Source organism: Cydia splendana, chromosome 25 (genome assembly GCF_910591565.1).
Source record: "Cydia splendana chromosome 25, ilCydSple1.2, whole genome shotgun sequence".
NCBI lineage: Eukaryota > Metazoa > Arthropoda > Insecta > Lepidoptera > Tortricidae > Cydia > Cydia splendana.
Genome location: NC_085984.1, coordinates 7,543,271 through 7,559,288, shown reverse-complemented (window position 1 = coordinate 7,559,288; position 16,018 = coordinate 7,543,271). Strand labels below are relative to the sequence as shown.

The following is a 16,018-nucleotide window of genomic DNA, read 5'->3' as shown; positions in this document are numbered from 1 at the left end:
TAAATGTTATTGGTAAACTTGTCGCTTAAAATTGATTTTTACATTTTTTTTCGTAAAACCTACTTTTTGCAAAGTGTTACTTGTCACTTTTTGACATCTATCAATAAGGATATTTAGACTACGTCCCATAGCAGCAACATGACCATCAAAAAGGCCTTTTACACCATGTAACAATAAAAACTAGTTTATTTTTTAATTAATATTATCTCTGAAACTAGGCGAATTTCAAAAAAGTTTATAGGACATTTTTGTCTCTAAATATGATCAGGAATACGCTGTTAAAATTATTCGGTTTCCTCATGTTACACCGTGTATACATAGAAAAGAAAAGAAATTTAAGTTACAAGCCGGTTTGTAAATTTACATTTAACGCATTCTACTTATAATGGACACATCATTATTTGTGTACTTATAGAGTTATCATTAACATTAATTATATTAAAATAAAGATGAGTTACACATATATTATCACACAGATAAATTTAAACACCTTTGCTTAGATGCTTTTAGATATGTATGTATATATAACTTTGTCAATAACATTTCATCAAAAACGTATAGGTACTTGTCAAACAGAAACAAGTCTGTTTCACGAATCAAAGAGTTCTAAGTAATAAAAACCAATCGTAAAGTTAATATACTTTTATAGCGTTACGGATAAATCGATTACCATCCCATCGCATGAAGTGTACACATTAGGTTTTATTACTCACCGATGATAGTTTAGCGTTTTATGAGATACCTACTTAAATATAATTATGAATATATCGGGTGAAACAGAACGAGGGACTTTTATGCAAACGGGGAATTGTTTAGGCTACTTACTTTATTTTTCACTTATTAATCACGTTAATATTTCTTACAGTTTTTTAAGCATTAGTGCAAAAATCTGTATGTTTCAACCCTAGCAAGATGAACTTTTTAATGACATGACATGTGTCAATTCAAAATGTAAATAACTTTGTAGGGTTATCACTGATACCAAAAAAAAATCATTTAAATGATTTTGTTTTACTTTTTAATCCAGCTTTACGATACGAAACTCGAAAACCGTGCAACTTTTACTGGGGTCATGTTAGGTTGGTTAGGTTCCTCTTGGGTTGACCTACCTCCGGTGTCACTTTGACGTGGCAGTTCTGGGACATCCTGTATGTACGGACAAATATGAGCGAAATGCACGTGCGAATGATAAAAAAACCGGGCAAGTGCGAGTCGGACTCGCGCACGAAGGGTTTCATACCATAATGCAAAATAAAAAAACAAAAAAAAAGCAAAAAAAAACGGTCACCCATCCAAGTACTGACCACTCCCGACGTTGCTTAACTTTGGTCAAAAATCACGTTTGTTGTATGGGAGCCCCATTTAAATCTTTATTTGTGACGTTCCACGGGAAAAGGTACCTTATGAGGGTTTCTAGTTTAGGAGATATTAAATGTTTTGTAAAGAGGTGAAAAAATGCTCAATTTTTTTTTATTGTGTGATCTGAAACCTTAATGCGTAACGTTTGTTTACCTGTTTTTATTTTTGTTATAAGTTAGTTATAAGCCTAGTAATGTCGTCTCAGAGTTTAGTAGAAAAGGTACCTTATGGAAAAATGATTGAAAATTCCCAAAAAAACTAGTCAATACGGGAAAAGAAGTTTGGTAGAGAACTGTATTAGCATTCTGCAAAACTAATTTGATAATTTCAGTTCTGGTTGGGGCGCCTCGCAAATATTATAACCGTACATAGACCGACATCACAAATCCAAGTAGACTGCTATTATACCAAAGTTACTCTCGTCAAGTCTTTCTTAACTAGAATAATCTTCATTTGGTTTGGTCGCATGCAGTAAATCAGCCATTGGTTTGCTGAAAAATGCCAATACCCGACGCATTACCTTATGGAATATCTGAGGTCATTGAACCTCAATGCCGCTTATCTTCAATAGCAACCGAAATATATTATTGATAAGAAATAGACGATTTATACCATCTTAACCCCAAAATATTATTAGTTTATCCTAACTGTTCCATCATCATCATGCCTCATCATGTAACTTGACCACAAGGTACCTTTTCATTACATACAAATTATTGGTCTTCTTTAAGATTATTATGACGAAGAACTAATTAAATTGGGGGCAGTTTAATGTAAATTAATATTTTCTATTCATAAAAGATAAACTATAATATGATTGATATTTTGTAGTGATGTATTATTAGATTTATTTCCATAAGGTACCTTTTCGTAAATGTATGGAGCAAATACTGTTATTGTTATGTAAGTTTAAAGTGGCATAAGGGGTTAAATATAGTATTTAGTTGGGGTTTTAGGATTTATTTCATTTGAATGACAGAATTTCTTTCATATGTGCTCAGAAAAATTGATTGTGTGTCACATTAAAAGTAAAAATATTCAATTTTGTGATTTTATATGAAAAAGTCAGAAAATACATTTTCACCTCTAAATCGGTATTGTTTTTTGCTTAAACTGTCTGTCAGTGTCGTTTTCTAATAGATAAAATTTTAATCTTGAGAGCTCATTGCAATCAATCGTGAAAATGAAATAAAACTTTATTTTCAAGAGATTGGTTAGTATACACATAAATCAGTCGATATCAAAAGTTTCTATTTGCATTACAGAACAAGTCGCAATATTTTTTAATCTCAGATATATAAGGCATTATTACTTGTAGTCAACTATGTAACTTACTTCAGGAACATAGTTTTTTAGGCGGCTAAACTTAAAACTTCTCTATCGTAAAGTTGCTCATTTCACAACATTATTTTCAAAAAATCATATCTCTGTAACTACGCAACCTAGAAGGTTGATCTTTTGTGTTATCGATAGCTTATTTAGTGTAGACTACTGGGGTATGCATAACTCCATACCCGCCATAAGGTACCTTTGACCGTGGGACGTCACATTTTATTCTGTTTTTAGTATTTGTTGTTATAGCGGCAACAGAAATACATCATCTGTGAAAATTTCAACTGTCTAGCTATCACGGTTCGTGAGATACAGCCTGGTGACAGACGGACGGACGGACGGACGGACGGACGGACAGCGAAGTCTTAGTAATAGGGTCCCGTTTTACCCTTTGGGTACGGAACCCTAAAAAATGACCTCATGTAAATAATATTGTTTTGAAATCAAAACTTACGCTCGAATCGGCCTCAGGGTCAGTAAGATACCAACGTTTTCCTGTGACTGCTAATAAAATTACATAATACGGTTTTGTTTAGGTAAGTATATTTATAACTTAATCGTACCTTTCCGTGCCTCGTGCAATTTTCTTGCATAACTTAAACTAAATTCGGTAAGTAGTGAAAGTTTGATATGTACATCCAAGAATCGTGAGTAATTGTTGCTCATTTTTCACCGCACAATCGTATTTCGCATCATTTTGTGTCGGGGGTCAGAGAAAGTTTACCAAAAAAAGATTTGTGTAAAATATCGATAAAATGCACAACACTATTGAGTAGCTTTCGTGCTATAGAAAAAAAAATGTACTTATACTTATTACTTACATACATCAATATGTAGTCGATGAGAAGAAACATTATACTATATGTCTATGACTATGCAACTATGCATAGTATACAAAAATAATAATATAGCAACAATAGTAGGCATTAATAATCTGTGAGCATTCTAATACTTACCTACTATTGTTCTTAACTACGTTTGTTTGGAAAGTTAAAGATTTGACCTGGCTGGGGCCAAGCCAATACAAGGTAATTAAATATCAATACAAGGTTATTACTTTGTAATACAAATGAAACTAATTAATAGCGACATAATACATTTATTACAAAGTGACACGTTTCAAGATATACTGGATAAATGGCAAACAGGACACACTTATAGCGTCGAATAAAATGGGTGTACTGTACGTGACCTTTATAGGGCCTTCATTTTCAAAATAGTATAATTCATAGCTTATCTAATTCATAATAGACCGTCTCTAAATAAAATTAGCAGTTGTTCTCAAGACAATGAACCATACATTCGCTGAAAGAGGTTAATTGTCTGTATCATTTAAGAGTATATCAGTGACTGACAGTGTTTTCTGCGAACTAAGACCGCGTTGTTATCACTTATCACAACAGAATTTTTCAAACAGTACGGATATGATGGTCGTTCTTGTCTACGGTACGTGACAGCGTGATAAAACGGTGTCCGTCACTTTCTACCCCGCGGTGTTAAAATATGACAGTTATTTTATCACGTGGATAAAGATGGATAAAGCGATCCATAATACGCCGGCTGCATGGGCATGGTGAGAAAAGTTATCAGTAGTATTATTCGTGATTTTGCGTTTTAAGGTTATTTGTATGAAGATGACATCTTTCATCGTACCAATACCCATGCTGTTTGAAAAATACTAACTCCATAATCTACTTTTAGATAATATGACTAATTTGCAAAATAAAAAATATCTTCACCGGAGAGTTTAAATTAAGAAAGATAGATAATTATATATTTAATATAGATAGATAGATAGATAATAGTTTATTCATCACACATGGTAATAGGTACATTAAAGATATACATCGTGTACACAATATCTATACTACTAACAAGTGCGACTAGTCAGGAAATATTAAACTAAGATGCATGCATGTCATAATTTGTAACATTCACATTTCATTAAATTCATTTAAGTTATACAGAGTATTTTTTAATAATAGGTCTTTCACTTGAGCACGAAACACTGTCAATCTTGATTCCTTTTTGAGATGTTCGGGTAATTTATTATATAAATTACGACCAATAACTCCTGGCATTTTTTTTGCCATTGCGATTTTATGGGGGCTCATACAGAGGTCATTTGGATAACGATTTGGGCGCTCCGATTCTCCTTTCTTTCTGAACGTGTGTATATTCTCCCTGACAAACGTAATAGTTTCATATATGTATTGGGCCACTGATGTCATGATTTTCAGGGTTTTGAAAAACTCTCGGCATGTGTCTTTGTATCCAGCATTCATGATCACTCTTATAGCCTGCTTTTGCATTTTCAGTACTCTCTCATGGTCCGATGAGTTTCCCCACAGTATTATACCATATGTCATAATAGAGTGTACATAAGCGTAATATGATTGAATGAGACACTTACGTGAAATAATTGTGCGAAGTTGTTTAAGGGCGTAAACGCCAGTTGCCATTTTAGCACATACATTATCTATATGAGTCTTCCATATACTGAAAATATACCTTAAATTTTGTACACAAATATAAAATGACCTATGGTTAAACCCAATACATGTTGGTAAGTCAAAAAAATAGGCCTTAAACTTACTAAATATCGAAATTCATTAAAATCCGTTCAATATATAGTTCAGCCATTGTCTGTCATTTAGCTAAGCATTTATTTTGGTTTTTAGGTGTACCATTTAAAAAACAAGTTACCCATCATACATAGCATTGAGAATAAAATATAAAATAGTAAATGAAAAAAGCTCTACAAAATCATAAAAATGCGGCGGGAAATTAAGTCTAAAGTTATGACATCTATATCGATAATATGATTATGGACTTACAAGTAGCACAACACTACTGTCAACGCACTCGGCGCAGAAATGTGATATCAACGGCCGTTATGAGGAATTGCTTTTAAACGAGTCCCGACATTCCTGGAATGTGTATAAATAGCAATTTAGAAACGGGGAATAACTTCTGATGAAATAAATGCCGGGAAGCAATCCATTTTACCCTGAATTAGAAAAACTTTTCCTACTATTGTTAATGTTACATGTTATGAAAATCGATAATCTTGTAATACTCATGATATACACGCTTGAGGCTATTTGCTTACTGTTACTAATTGCAGATACGAATTTAAATGCCTACCTACTTTACCTACTTTGTTTAATTATTTAAAACTTTACTGCACAAAAGAAAACTTATCGTACAAAAGACGGACTTAATGCCAAAAAGCATTCTCTACTAGTCAGCCTTAAGGCAAAGCAGAGAGATTGTGGGCGGTGCTACTATCACTAAAGCTAATCTGAAATTTGTTATTATTATTTATTATTTATTTCCAATATTTTTTTTCCATTAGTTTGGCTTATGACTATACGTCAGTTAAATAACTTCTACATTATTTATTTATAATTAACTCGACCCAATAATTCAGGAATTAATTTTAATATAAAAAATAGACTTAGAGAAAAAGTAGAAGGTGTAGGAAATGAGAATCAAACAACATTGATTTGATACTATTGTTAAATATTCGCAGAATATATCATAGGCCAAAATTTGGTTTCATTCTATCGATAAAGTAGGGTACATCACTACGGAAACTTTGTAAGATGCAGGTAGAACTGGTACTGCCTGCATTATAAAAGAAAATTTGTATTTTTGTGAAGCATATTTATAATACCTATTTATCTTTCTATTCTTTCTCCTTTAATAACGTTTTAACTGCCGCTATAAGTTTATTTGTTTAATTAAATTCAAGCTATTCATGTTAGTTTATTTGTTCTTGATATATTACAAGATTTATTTAATCATATTAATCACTGTATTTAAAACGGGTCTCTATTGTTTCCCAAAAAGTTTTAAGTCATAATGTATTGTTTTGTCCGGATTTTCGTTAGTCATAATTTATTTGGTTCAGAAACGCGTAACTTTTCAGGATTGCCAAAAAGAAAACTAACCTAACCTATCTATAGAGGATAACCTTACGAAAATCCTGTAAAGTAAACGGTTTCAGTTTTAGGACTAGTAAACATAATATGACAAACAAAACATTATGACTTAAAACTTTATGTGAAACAAAGGGACCCCATTTATAACAGTCAACCGAGTCAACGATTAATACTATTTAGAAAAATAGTATTAGTCGTTGACTCGGTAAATAGTAGGTATTTAAGTTGATGGTCATTGACTTAAAAAACAACGATTTTCCCCATATTAAATGCAAAACAATCAAGTTATTATGCTTCCTAATTACTCATATGTATAATTCATACATATTTCATCTCTTTTCTTTGAACCATGAAGGCAGAGACAGGCCATTTTCGATGCATTCAACAAGGCAAAGGAGTTCTTATTCTCACAATAAGCACGCTTTATTGAATTAATGGTTTCATAATTAATTCAAAGCATATGCTATGCACGTGTAAGATTTTTTTGTCTTTCAATTCAAATACAAATGTTTATTAAACACGCAGGACTTACAGAAAGCAAAAAACTTGTTCGAGGAGAGTAAGAGTATGCGTGACATGTTTCTTGAATTTAATTAACTTTTAAATCTCCATACCCACAATCTCAATAGAGTTAGATCAAGAAAAGTCTGCAGCGATTTTCATAGCCCACGCAGTGCAAGTGTTACTTATACGTCATAATTTCATAGAAGTTTGACGTATAAAATAACACTTGCACTGCGTGGGCTATCAAAATCTCTGCAGACTTTTCTCGGTCTAACTCTAGATCATTTGCAAAGGTAGGTATATAAGTAACCATTTTTACTTTTCCTAAAGTGATGCTTAATAAGACAACAATAAACTTATAGTATTTCTCTTTTAGTCAATTTATTAAATTGCAATATACCTACTTGACTGTATTTATCTAGAATATTAAAAAAGTTTATAACAGCTTGCCACTCCCGAGGTGTCACATACGCGTTCTCGGTCCTGTATTGAATTGAATTCATATGTACTTCAATTCAACATACATTGCAAGTCAACTTGTGTCATTCGTTTGAAATACAATTCAATTTGTCAACAGCCCACATTTGCGAAGCAATGACGGTCATTTGAGCCCCTCAAACAATAAAATTACAAGAATAGGCGTAAGTGACATCTAACAATTGTCACATACGCCTTTTTAATACGAATGTGAGTGTGGGAGAAATACCGAGCTATTCTCTATATCAATCGTTTGATTACACTCTACCGCTATTGTATGCTCAAATTACACGCCTTTTACCGAGTGAAATTATATGATATTTATAGTATAATTGCTTCTTTTGACAACTGACCGTCTGTCGATGCGTATAGGAAAAGTAAATAAAACAATGTACATACTTCTCTTATGCGGTTGTGTGCAAAAGTGATGGAGTTTACTTCAAAATTAAAATGTAAAATGTCTACTTTTTCATTTAGTTAAAGTAGGAACCAACACTATAGACATGTAATTTTATTTCTACATAAATCAGGGGATTCAGGATACTCCTTAGTTTTTATAATATACTTACTTACCTAATGCATGTATGAATGAAATTATAACATGAATAAAATTTATAATTAAAAATATCACGTAAATATATTATTTAATCTGAAATCGTTATCGATAAGAAACAACACGTGTAACATCACTATCTTAAACGCCAACGCGATTTTTTTCGACAAAAAAGACAACGGTCCTACATCAAACATCCTTAACAAGTTACAGATTCAAATCCGCCTTTCCATTCGAAACTAGTTTGTAGGATGTTACCTTTGTTCTTTCCGGCCTGTTTCTCATAAAACTTACTAATAAAACATAAGAAAATAAACTAATAATACGAGTAAACGAGCTTACCATTAAATTATGTCACGAAAATCCTGTTTCGAAACAGTTTATCACTGAAAAACTGTTTTAAAACTCCATTTTGCAAAACGAACCACTATAACTCACATTCACATTACGAAACATAACCTAAAACTTGCTAAAAACTGTTGAAATTGTTTAAATTTTTAAACTTAGAACGCTGTGTTTTTAAATAAGGGACGCGTACGCGGCCGCGTCTCAACTCGACTGAGACTGCCGAAGATATTTTTACCTGTGTAAAGCAAAAAGTTCGCCTCGTCAATCGGACTTAATTAACGCTACAACTTACTTACAACCTTATTACATCGGTATAAAGTCGTAATTTCTTTACTGAAGGTAATTACTTTGGCGTGACCATAGTTAGCATGCAGGACAAAGTAAATTAAACCGTCTTGTAAGCTATTTAGGTTGAAAGTAGAGTGATTTAATCTGAAAGCTCCGGCGTTGTAATCCTCTGGGTATACATATATCGTGGGCAGTTGCTGTGAAGAAAAGCTTCTCAAACTTTGGAAAGTTCCTGTTAAGCTTGTTAGGAACTGTAACTTAGTTGATTCTTTGCGTAAAAGGCGAAGAAATAAGAAAGTACGAGTAGAAATTATTAAAATATAATTAGCCAACAGTAGTTTGTGTACAGTCAAGTGTAAAAATATGGGTGCACTCATCATACTCAAAAACATGTCCCATAGCTCTTTAAGTCAGCGAATTAAGAACTATATGGGACATATTTTTGAGTAATTTGTATGCACCCATATTTTTGACTTTACTGCACTAAGTATATGGGATTTGTGCCTGAAATGAATAATTTCAATTATATTATATGTCTACTGTGATAAGGATATATGTGACGTTATCTATAAAAAGGGACCTTATGACGAATTTACTAGACAAAAGTCACTTGTAAATTCGTCATTCTTTGACAATTTCAATATGGCGGTTTTACATAGTTAGCAAGTTCCATAGAATGACACTTTAGTCTCTATCTTTAGGTATTTAAAAAAGAGTAAACATAATCTACTTACCCTCAAATGTATTTACACAGCCTGTATTTACATTTTTTTTTTATGTAGTCCTTTAATATCCGTTCAGCGTGAGCGTACAGTTTGAGCACCAGCGCCCAGTCCCCGTACAGTAAAACTGGTTTGTAGTAGGCTCCAACTGAAATCAACTCATTGCCGAGTAATCTCAGCCGAAACTAGGCCTCGATATTGTCTACGGAGAGCCTAAAGGCCGTACATAGTGGCTAACGATGGACCATGCCAAGCCACTGCCATGGGCGACTGTGTTAACGACACAGGCCACGATTCCTTTTATTTGAAGTGTCAAAAAAACCGACATCTCTACGATTGCGCACCATCCATCCGCCGTTGTTTACCATTGCACCCTGTACACAATGGCGATGGCTTGTCATGGACCATCCTTGATTACTGTGTACTGGGGCCTTACCGCGAAACACGAAAATATAAATTTCGTTATCTACGTCTCTATCGCCCGAATGTGCTAGTGATAGACAGGCAGATAACGAAATTTCGATTTTCGTGTTTCGCGATAGGGCCTCTAGACTGGCGCCCTATTTCTTGTCGGACTATACAGATTTTGGTTCAAACATACAAAAAACAATGCTTGTGGCAGTGGGGAGACACTCCTGACTTCGGGCAAACTCGGCTTCTTTTCGGCTCAGCATTGCTCCGGCTATTATTAGGGTTGACACAACTTGACGTCCCTTTGCGTGCACGACCAAAGATAATAACTTGAAGTTTGACAACCCTAAATAGCCGAAAGGGATAGTGCCATAAGTTAGAAAGGGATATCATGATTCGTCCCTGAATCGCTGTCAAACTTCGGTTTTGTAGGAAGTGTCCTTTCTGTACGGTAGTACTAGCTAGTACTATTACTAGTGGTTGGCCTATCGTCAAACTTCTCATAAAACCAGATGTGCAATTATCAAAGGATAGGGTCATTGCGCTAGTTTTTGTCCAGCTCTAGTTTTCGTCCACTTGACGGAGTAGCAACTTTTATTTTTAATTCGCTACTTGCGAAATATTTTTTTTTATGTATATAGATCCATTAGACATGAAGGATTGCAATAAGTCTAAATTTGTGCGGCAAGGTAGGTTTATATTCAAATTTTACGAAGTGAACTAAAACTAGATAAAAATAAACTTGTATGTAAACTCAATGATGACGTCATAAAGTGCCCTTGTGGCCTAAGTATTTGCTGAATAAATGTTGAAGTTAGAACTGAACGGAAACTAGCGCAATGACCCTATAGGGTCTTACTTTTTGTGTGCACTGCAATGAAACGCGAAAAGCTTGTATAAATAGATTTATTCCATTTTCTACTTAAAACTAAAATGTAACAAGTGCCAGTATTTTAAAGATATTGGCTAACCCCCTTATTCATGAAACTTTACGGGCCTGATTTAGTTAAATTATGTTTTATCCCTTTCTTACAAATACATAAGTCAAAATGACAGATAAGGACGATTATTAGCTAATTGAGGTTTGTAGCGCGTTTATGAATAAGGGGGTCGACAAATCATACGATTTACCTTTACTTTAGTTCACATTATAACCTATAATTTTATTTACTTATAGGTTATAAAATAACTAAAATAGATGCAACATGTAGGTACAGTTCGATGGTAAAGAGTAGAAATGGTAGAAAATAAAGAGGAACTTGATGGTGATACGATTGGGGGTCATCCATTAATTACATCACACAAAATTACGATCTTTAGACTCCCCCCGCCCCCTGTCATACTTTTTCATAGGAAAGAGATAGGTAAGTATTTAATACGTACTGTCACACTAAGAGTGCCCCCCCCCCCCCCCAGGCCCGGTTGCTGTGACGTAATAAGTGGATGAACCCTTGTCAAATACATATCATACAATACGTTCTTATGCGGCAGAATGAGATGGATATATCATAAAAATGTAGGCGCGATGAGTTGTCCTCCCGTAGTCATTTCGTGCCTACTTCTACTACAATATAGGTTTGCCAAAGTATAATATCATTATGAATGTATGTACAACATAGAAACCCATTAGCGCCCATTGTACCTACTTGGGTACACCTGGGTTTTAAGGCGTTTGATTCGATTTTCAACTGTAACACTACTTAACAGAGCATTTAAAAAATGGTGGGTTCCCAAAAGTGGCTGTAGATGGCGCTAATAGGCTAATACACAACGTTGCTTTCGCGCAGTGGCGCCCTCTATTTCTACTCTTTACTGTCAAGACTGTATATCAGAACAGGGGTTGTAAACAGTTCATTCCTTGGACTTGGGGACCCAGGCCTCGACCTTGGGTCTGGTGGTGCTGTAGGGTACATATTGCCCCTTGGTGCCGGAGAGGTTCTCGTTGCCATAGAGCATCCAATCATATTTAGGTCGGCTGGGGTCCTGCAAAAGTAAGAGATTATGATTTCACTTTAGATAATACTAGCTTTTGCCCGACTTTGTCTGCGTGGAATTAGTAATTTAGGCAGCTTATTTTTTTCCAATCCAGGATCAGATCAGTATTTTTGATATGGGAACGAAACCGGTATTTTTTCCTTCTTTGTTAATTATTTCATTTCTATGTCTGTATCTTTAGGTATTTAAATAAAAGTAAACAAACAATTTGTACATTTTCGGGTAGTTATAACATTTATTGGTTAACCGACCAATTACAAAACCGCCTGGATCAGTCAATGAACGACCTGACTTTAACCTACATTATTTGATCGTGTAATGTTTTCGTCTACCCTCAACTGGCTTAACGAGCCATTTGAGGGTAGATTTAGTTTACTTTTTAGGGTTCCGTACCCAAAGGGTAAAACGGGACCCTATTACTAAGACTTCGCTGTCCGTCCGTCCGTCCGTCCGTCCGTCTGTCACCAGGCTGTATCTCACGAACCGTGATAGCTAGACAGTTGAAATTTTCACAAATGATGTATTTCTGTTGCCGCTATAACAACAAATACTAAAAACAGAATAAAATAAAGATTTAAATGGGGCTCCCATACAACAAACGTGATTTTTGACCAAAGTTAAGCAACGTCGGGAGTGGTCAGTACTTGGATGGGTGACCGTTTTTTTTTTGCTTTTTTTTTCGTTTTTTTTTTGCATTATGGTACGGAACCCTTCGTGCGCGAGTCCGACTCGCACTTGCCCGGTTTATTTAAATACCTAAAGACAGAGTATAATTGGGCAATATAATAATACTAATTCGTTAATCGTTACCTAAAAACAAAACTGAGTCCTACATTTGGAGAATAAAGTAATTCAAAATATATGTATAACCATTTCGAAGTTTTTGCAATAACCGATTCCGATACAGAGGGCCTACCGCGAACCACGTCCGACGTGTTGCCTCTCTGTCGCACTTGTAAATTCGTACGTAAGTGTGACTGGGAGGCAACATGTGGTTCGCGGTAGGCCCTCAGATACGCGTATTATTTGTATGGGAACGAAACCGGTATTTTTTCCTTTGTTAATTATTTCATTTCTAACTGGGCAATCTAATAATACGAATTCGTTACCTAAAAACACAACTAATTCCTACATTTGGAGCATAAAATAATTCGAATAATATGTAACCATTTCGAAGCGTTTGCAAAAAACCGGTTCCGATCCCTGATCCCATGTTTAAATACCTGGTGTGGGGGAAGATCGGTCTTGTAGTGCAGCCAGCCGAACCATTCAGCGGGGACCTGGAATTATTTTTAAAATACATATTTAATTATAATGGTTCACACTAGCACTAGGTATATTAATATGTATGTAATTATGTATCTATGTATGTATGTTTATATGTTATTTGTAAGTTTATCAATATAGTTTATACTCATATAAAGTCTTGTTTACAAATTCATTTACTTTAAAAGACACTGCACCTACTTAATCTTTCTGGGTTAACCCATTGGGTGACTGGTAGAGAATGCCTTAAGGCATTAAGTTCGCCATTTGTACCTTCATGTATTGTGCAATACAGATTAAATAAAAAAAAAATATAATAAACAAAAAGATACCAATCAAACTCCTAAAAATGTAAAAACTTATTTTTTTGTAATAAATTATGAAACATGATTCTCTTGTTTTATTAAAAAAGGAAGTAAATGTTTACCTGACTGGCATCATAGTTCATGTGAAAGTTGGGAGAGTACTCCACCCAGCGATTACGGGAATAGAAGTAGCGGGGATTCTCATAGTACTTGTTGCCGAACTTGTCTTCGCCTATTAGGGTACCGTCCTTCAGTTCATCCTGACTGTGGAAGAATAGAAAGTATGTATTCATTTACAGTTCAACTGTGAACTGGTTCACAGGCTATAAGAAAAGGAAAAGAGGTAGACCATTTAGAAGATGGGTGGACGACATCAAAGCCACAGCAACACATGGACGAGAGTTGCCAAGGATAGAGAGGAATGGAGAAGGTTGGAGGAGGCCTTTTGCCAATAAGTGGCACACAGACAGGGAAAAAAAATACGCAAGAACTGTAGGAAAAAAAATGAAATTTACTGTCTGAAATAAAGGAATTATTACATTCATTTACAGATGATAGGAGCTGTCCAGAGATTGGATACCGGTATTTTGTGTATGGGTTACAAAACCGGTATTTTTTCGTTCTTTGTTAATTATTTAATTTAAATTGGGCAATCTAATATTACGAAGTCGTTACCTTAAAACACAGCTGAGTCCTATACTTGGAGTATAAAGTAATTCAAAATATATGGTTATTTCGAAGTTTTTGCCAAAAACCAGTCTAATCCCTGGAGTTGTCAATCAGTGGCAGCGCAAGACCAAAATTTTATACGGGCCATGGTCTAATAAAACATGGTCTTCTATTCCCAGAGTGACATGGGCCTACGTCACAATAACATTGCCACTTTATTTCAACATAACATGTTACATGGGTACATTATACCTATGGTTAATAAGTTAAAATATTTCTTTATAATTTTATAATTTTCATTTATATGTATTTTATCTTAAATTTTACAATAACACGTCATTTTTAATTATTCGTTAGCAATATCTTCCGATTCACGAAAGAAATTTCAGACGTTCGGGTAATTCTGTTTACATTACTGGCAACACAGGATAGCTCTGTCACATTTGACAATTCGGATCTAGATAACTTCATGCCCTGACCGTCATCCTTGTCGAACGCGTGTTAATTGTTATTTCCTTCTCGCTCAGTGTCAGCAGTCGCAGTGTTATCCAAACTTTTTACGTCGTAAGCTTGGTAATTAATGTGTAACTGTGAATTAGTTTTTCAAACGTTTGTCTTGTATAGATAAATAAAGTTGAATTTAATACATTAGATTTGTTTTATTTTACTATGTTTCTACATGAATAACTCAAAATTAATGCCGTTAAAATAATTTTCACCGTTGGTTAAAATTCTCCCACATTTTAAAGTTTGAGAACCTGTAAACAGCATGATGACGTAGGCCCGTGTCAGTTAGGTCATACGCGAATCTCGGAATAGAGTACCAGGCGGAGTATATTATTATACCATGATACGGGCAAAGTACATTTTGCAAGGACCTCTGGTGGCCAAATTATGCATAAACCAATGGGGCGTAACTGGATCACAAATGCTCACTTATGGGGAATAACCGGATCCTTTCTGACTGTGTTTGAGCGACACTATGACTATGCATGTATGTTGTATGTATACAAATAGGATAGTTCTTGCCATATAAGTCTTAAATAAACATCACTAAAAAGAGTTGTCAAAGAAATTTGGTCTTTATTTGTAACTCCGTTACTTTTAACTTATTTAAAAGGCATTAGTAATTAATGAAATGTCTTTCAAAACTTTATTAACTAAAGAAAACAAAAGAAAATTACACAAAATTAAAGTAAAAGTCAAAACAACATAACCTAACATAAAGTAATTACATAATAAAATAGATTCTTACCGGTATAGTTTCCACAGGGAACCTCGAATGCCTCCATTTTGGCGTATGATGTTGAAGAAATTGGCTACCTTATCTAGCGCAAATATCTTTGCAATGGACATTTTTAAGCCAAATCAATTTTCGTTTTGCAGCAAAGCAAAATAGTAATTTCTATTTGACGTTTGACAGATTATTAATGTTGCCATAGTAATTCTTTTAAAAACTACTAAATCTATAGTCAGACAAAAAAAAGTAGTAATTAAAAAGTGGCAATACTGTAGTGTCGTCCCTTTCAAATCAATCTAAGTAAACGGGACGACACTACAGTATTGCCACTTTTCAATTTCTACTTTATTTTGTCAGACTTTACTTCCGAAAAGCTTACAGAGTGAACCATACTGTTGTATTATCTATAAACACCTTTGTCAGTTGCCAAACAACATTACTTTAGTCTTTAAACGTCACGCCTGTCGTACGCGGCGCCGTATATAGCCCCTAATAAAGAAGAAGAAAAAGGGTTACGGGGTAAAGAAAAAATATCCCATTTTACTATTAAAAGTTAAAAGTATTTATTTACTAAAATAATTAGTACCTAAAAAAGGAAAAAA

At 34.3% G+C, this 16,018-nt stretch overlaps 2 protein-coding genes and 1 long non-coding RNA gene across 3 annotated transcripts in view; 1 reads left to right on the top strand and 2 right to left on the bottom strand.

Annotated features, from left to right (window-relative positions):
• The window catches only part of LOC134802857 (uncharacterized), a 49,847-nt gene extending 40,702 nt beyond the window's left edge, over positions 1-9,145 (bottom strand). Inside the window, exon 1 of the mRNA XM_063775593.1 lies at positions 8,515-9,145. The gene's annotated coding sequence lies outside the window, so the exon portion shown is untranslated. The remainder of the gene's footprint in view (positions 1-8,514) is intronic.
• The window catches only part of LOC134802885 (uncharacterized), an 84,482-nt gene that overhangs the window by 1,789 nt on the left and 66,675 nt on the right, over positions 1-16,018 (top strand). The gene's annotated exons all lie outside the window — the stretch shown is intronic.
• On the bottom strand, positions 10,832-15,603 carry LOC134803015 (probable NADH dehydrogenase [ubiquinone] 1 alpha subcomplex subunit 12). Its single transcript, XM_063775742.1, has 4 exons — positions 15,432-15,603; positions 13,630-13,771; positions 13,160-13,216; positions 10,832-11,924 (listed from the first exon to the last, which is right to left on the bottom strand). The coding sequence occupies exons 1-4, from the start codon at positions 15,530-15,532 to the stop codon at positions 11,793-11,795; spliced, it is 432 nt and encodes a 143-aa protein (XP_063631812.1). The 5' UTR covers positions 15,533-15,603; the 3' UTR covers positions 10,832-11,792.

Coding starts and splice junctions, on each gene's coding strand:
- LOC134803015 (XM_063775742.1), bottom strand. CDS start 15,532: ATGTCCATTGCAAAGATATTTGCGCTAGATAAGGTAGCCAATTTCTTC. Junction 13,772..15,431: donor TCCCTGTGGAAACTATACCG/GTAAGAATCTAT, acceptor ATTCTTCCACAG/TCAGGATGAACTGAAGGACG. Junction 13,217..13,629: donor TGAACTATGATGCCAGTCAG/GTAAACATTTAC, acceptor AAATAATTCCAG/GTCCCCGCTGAATGGTTCGG.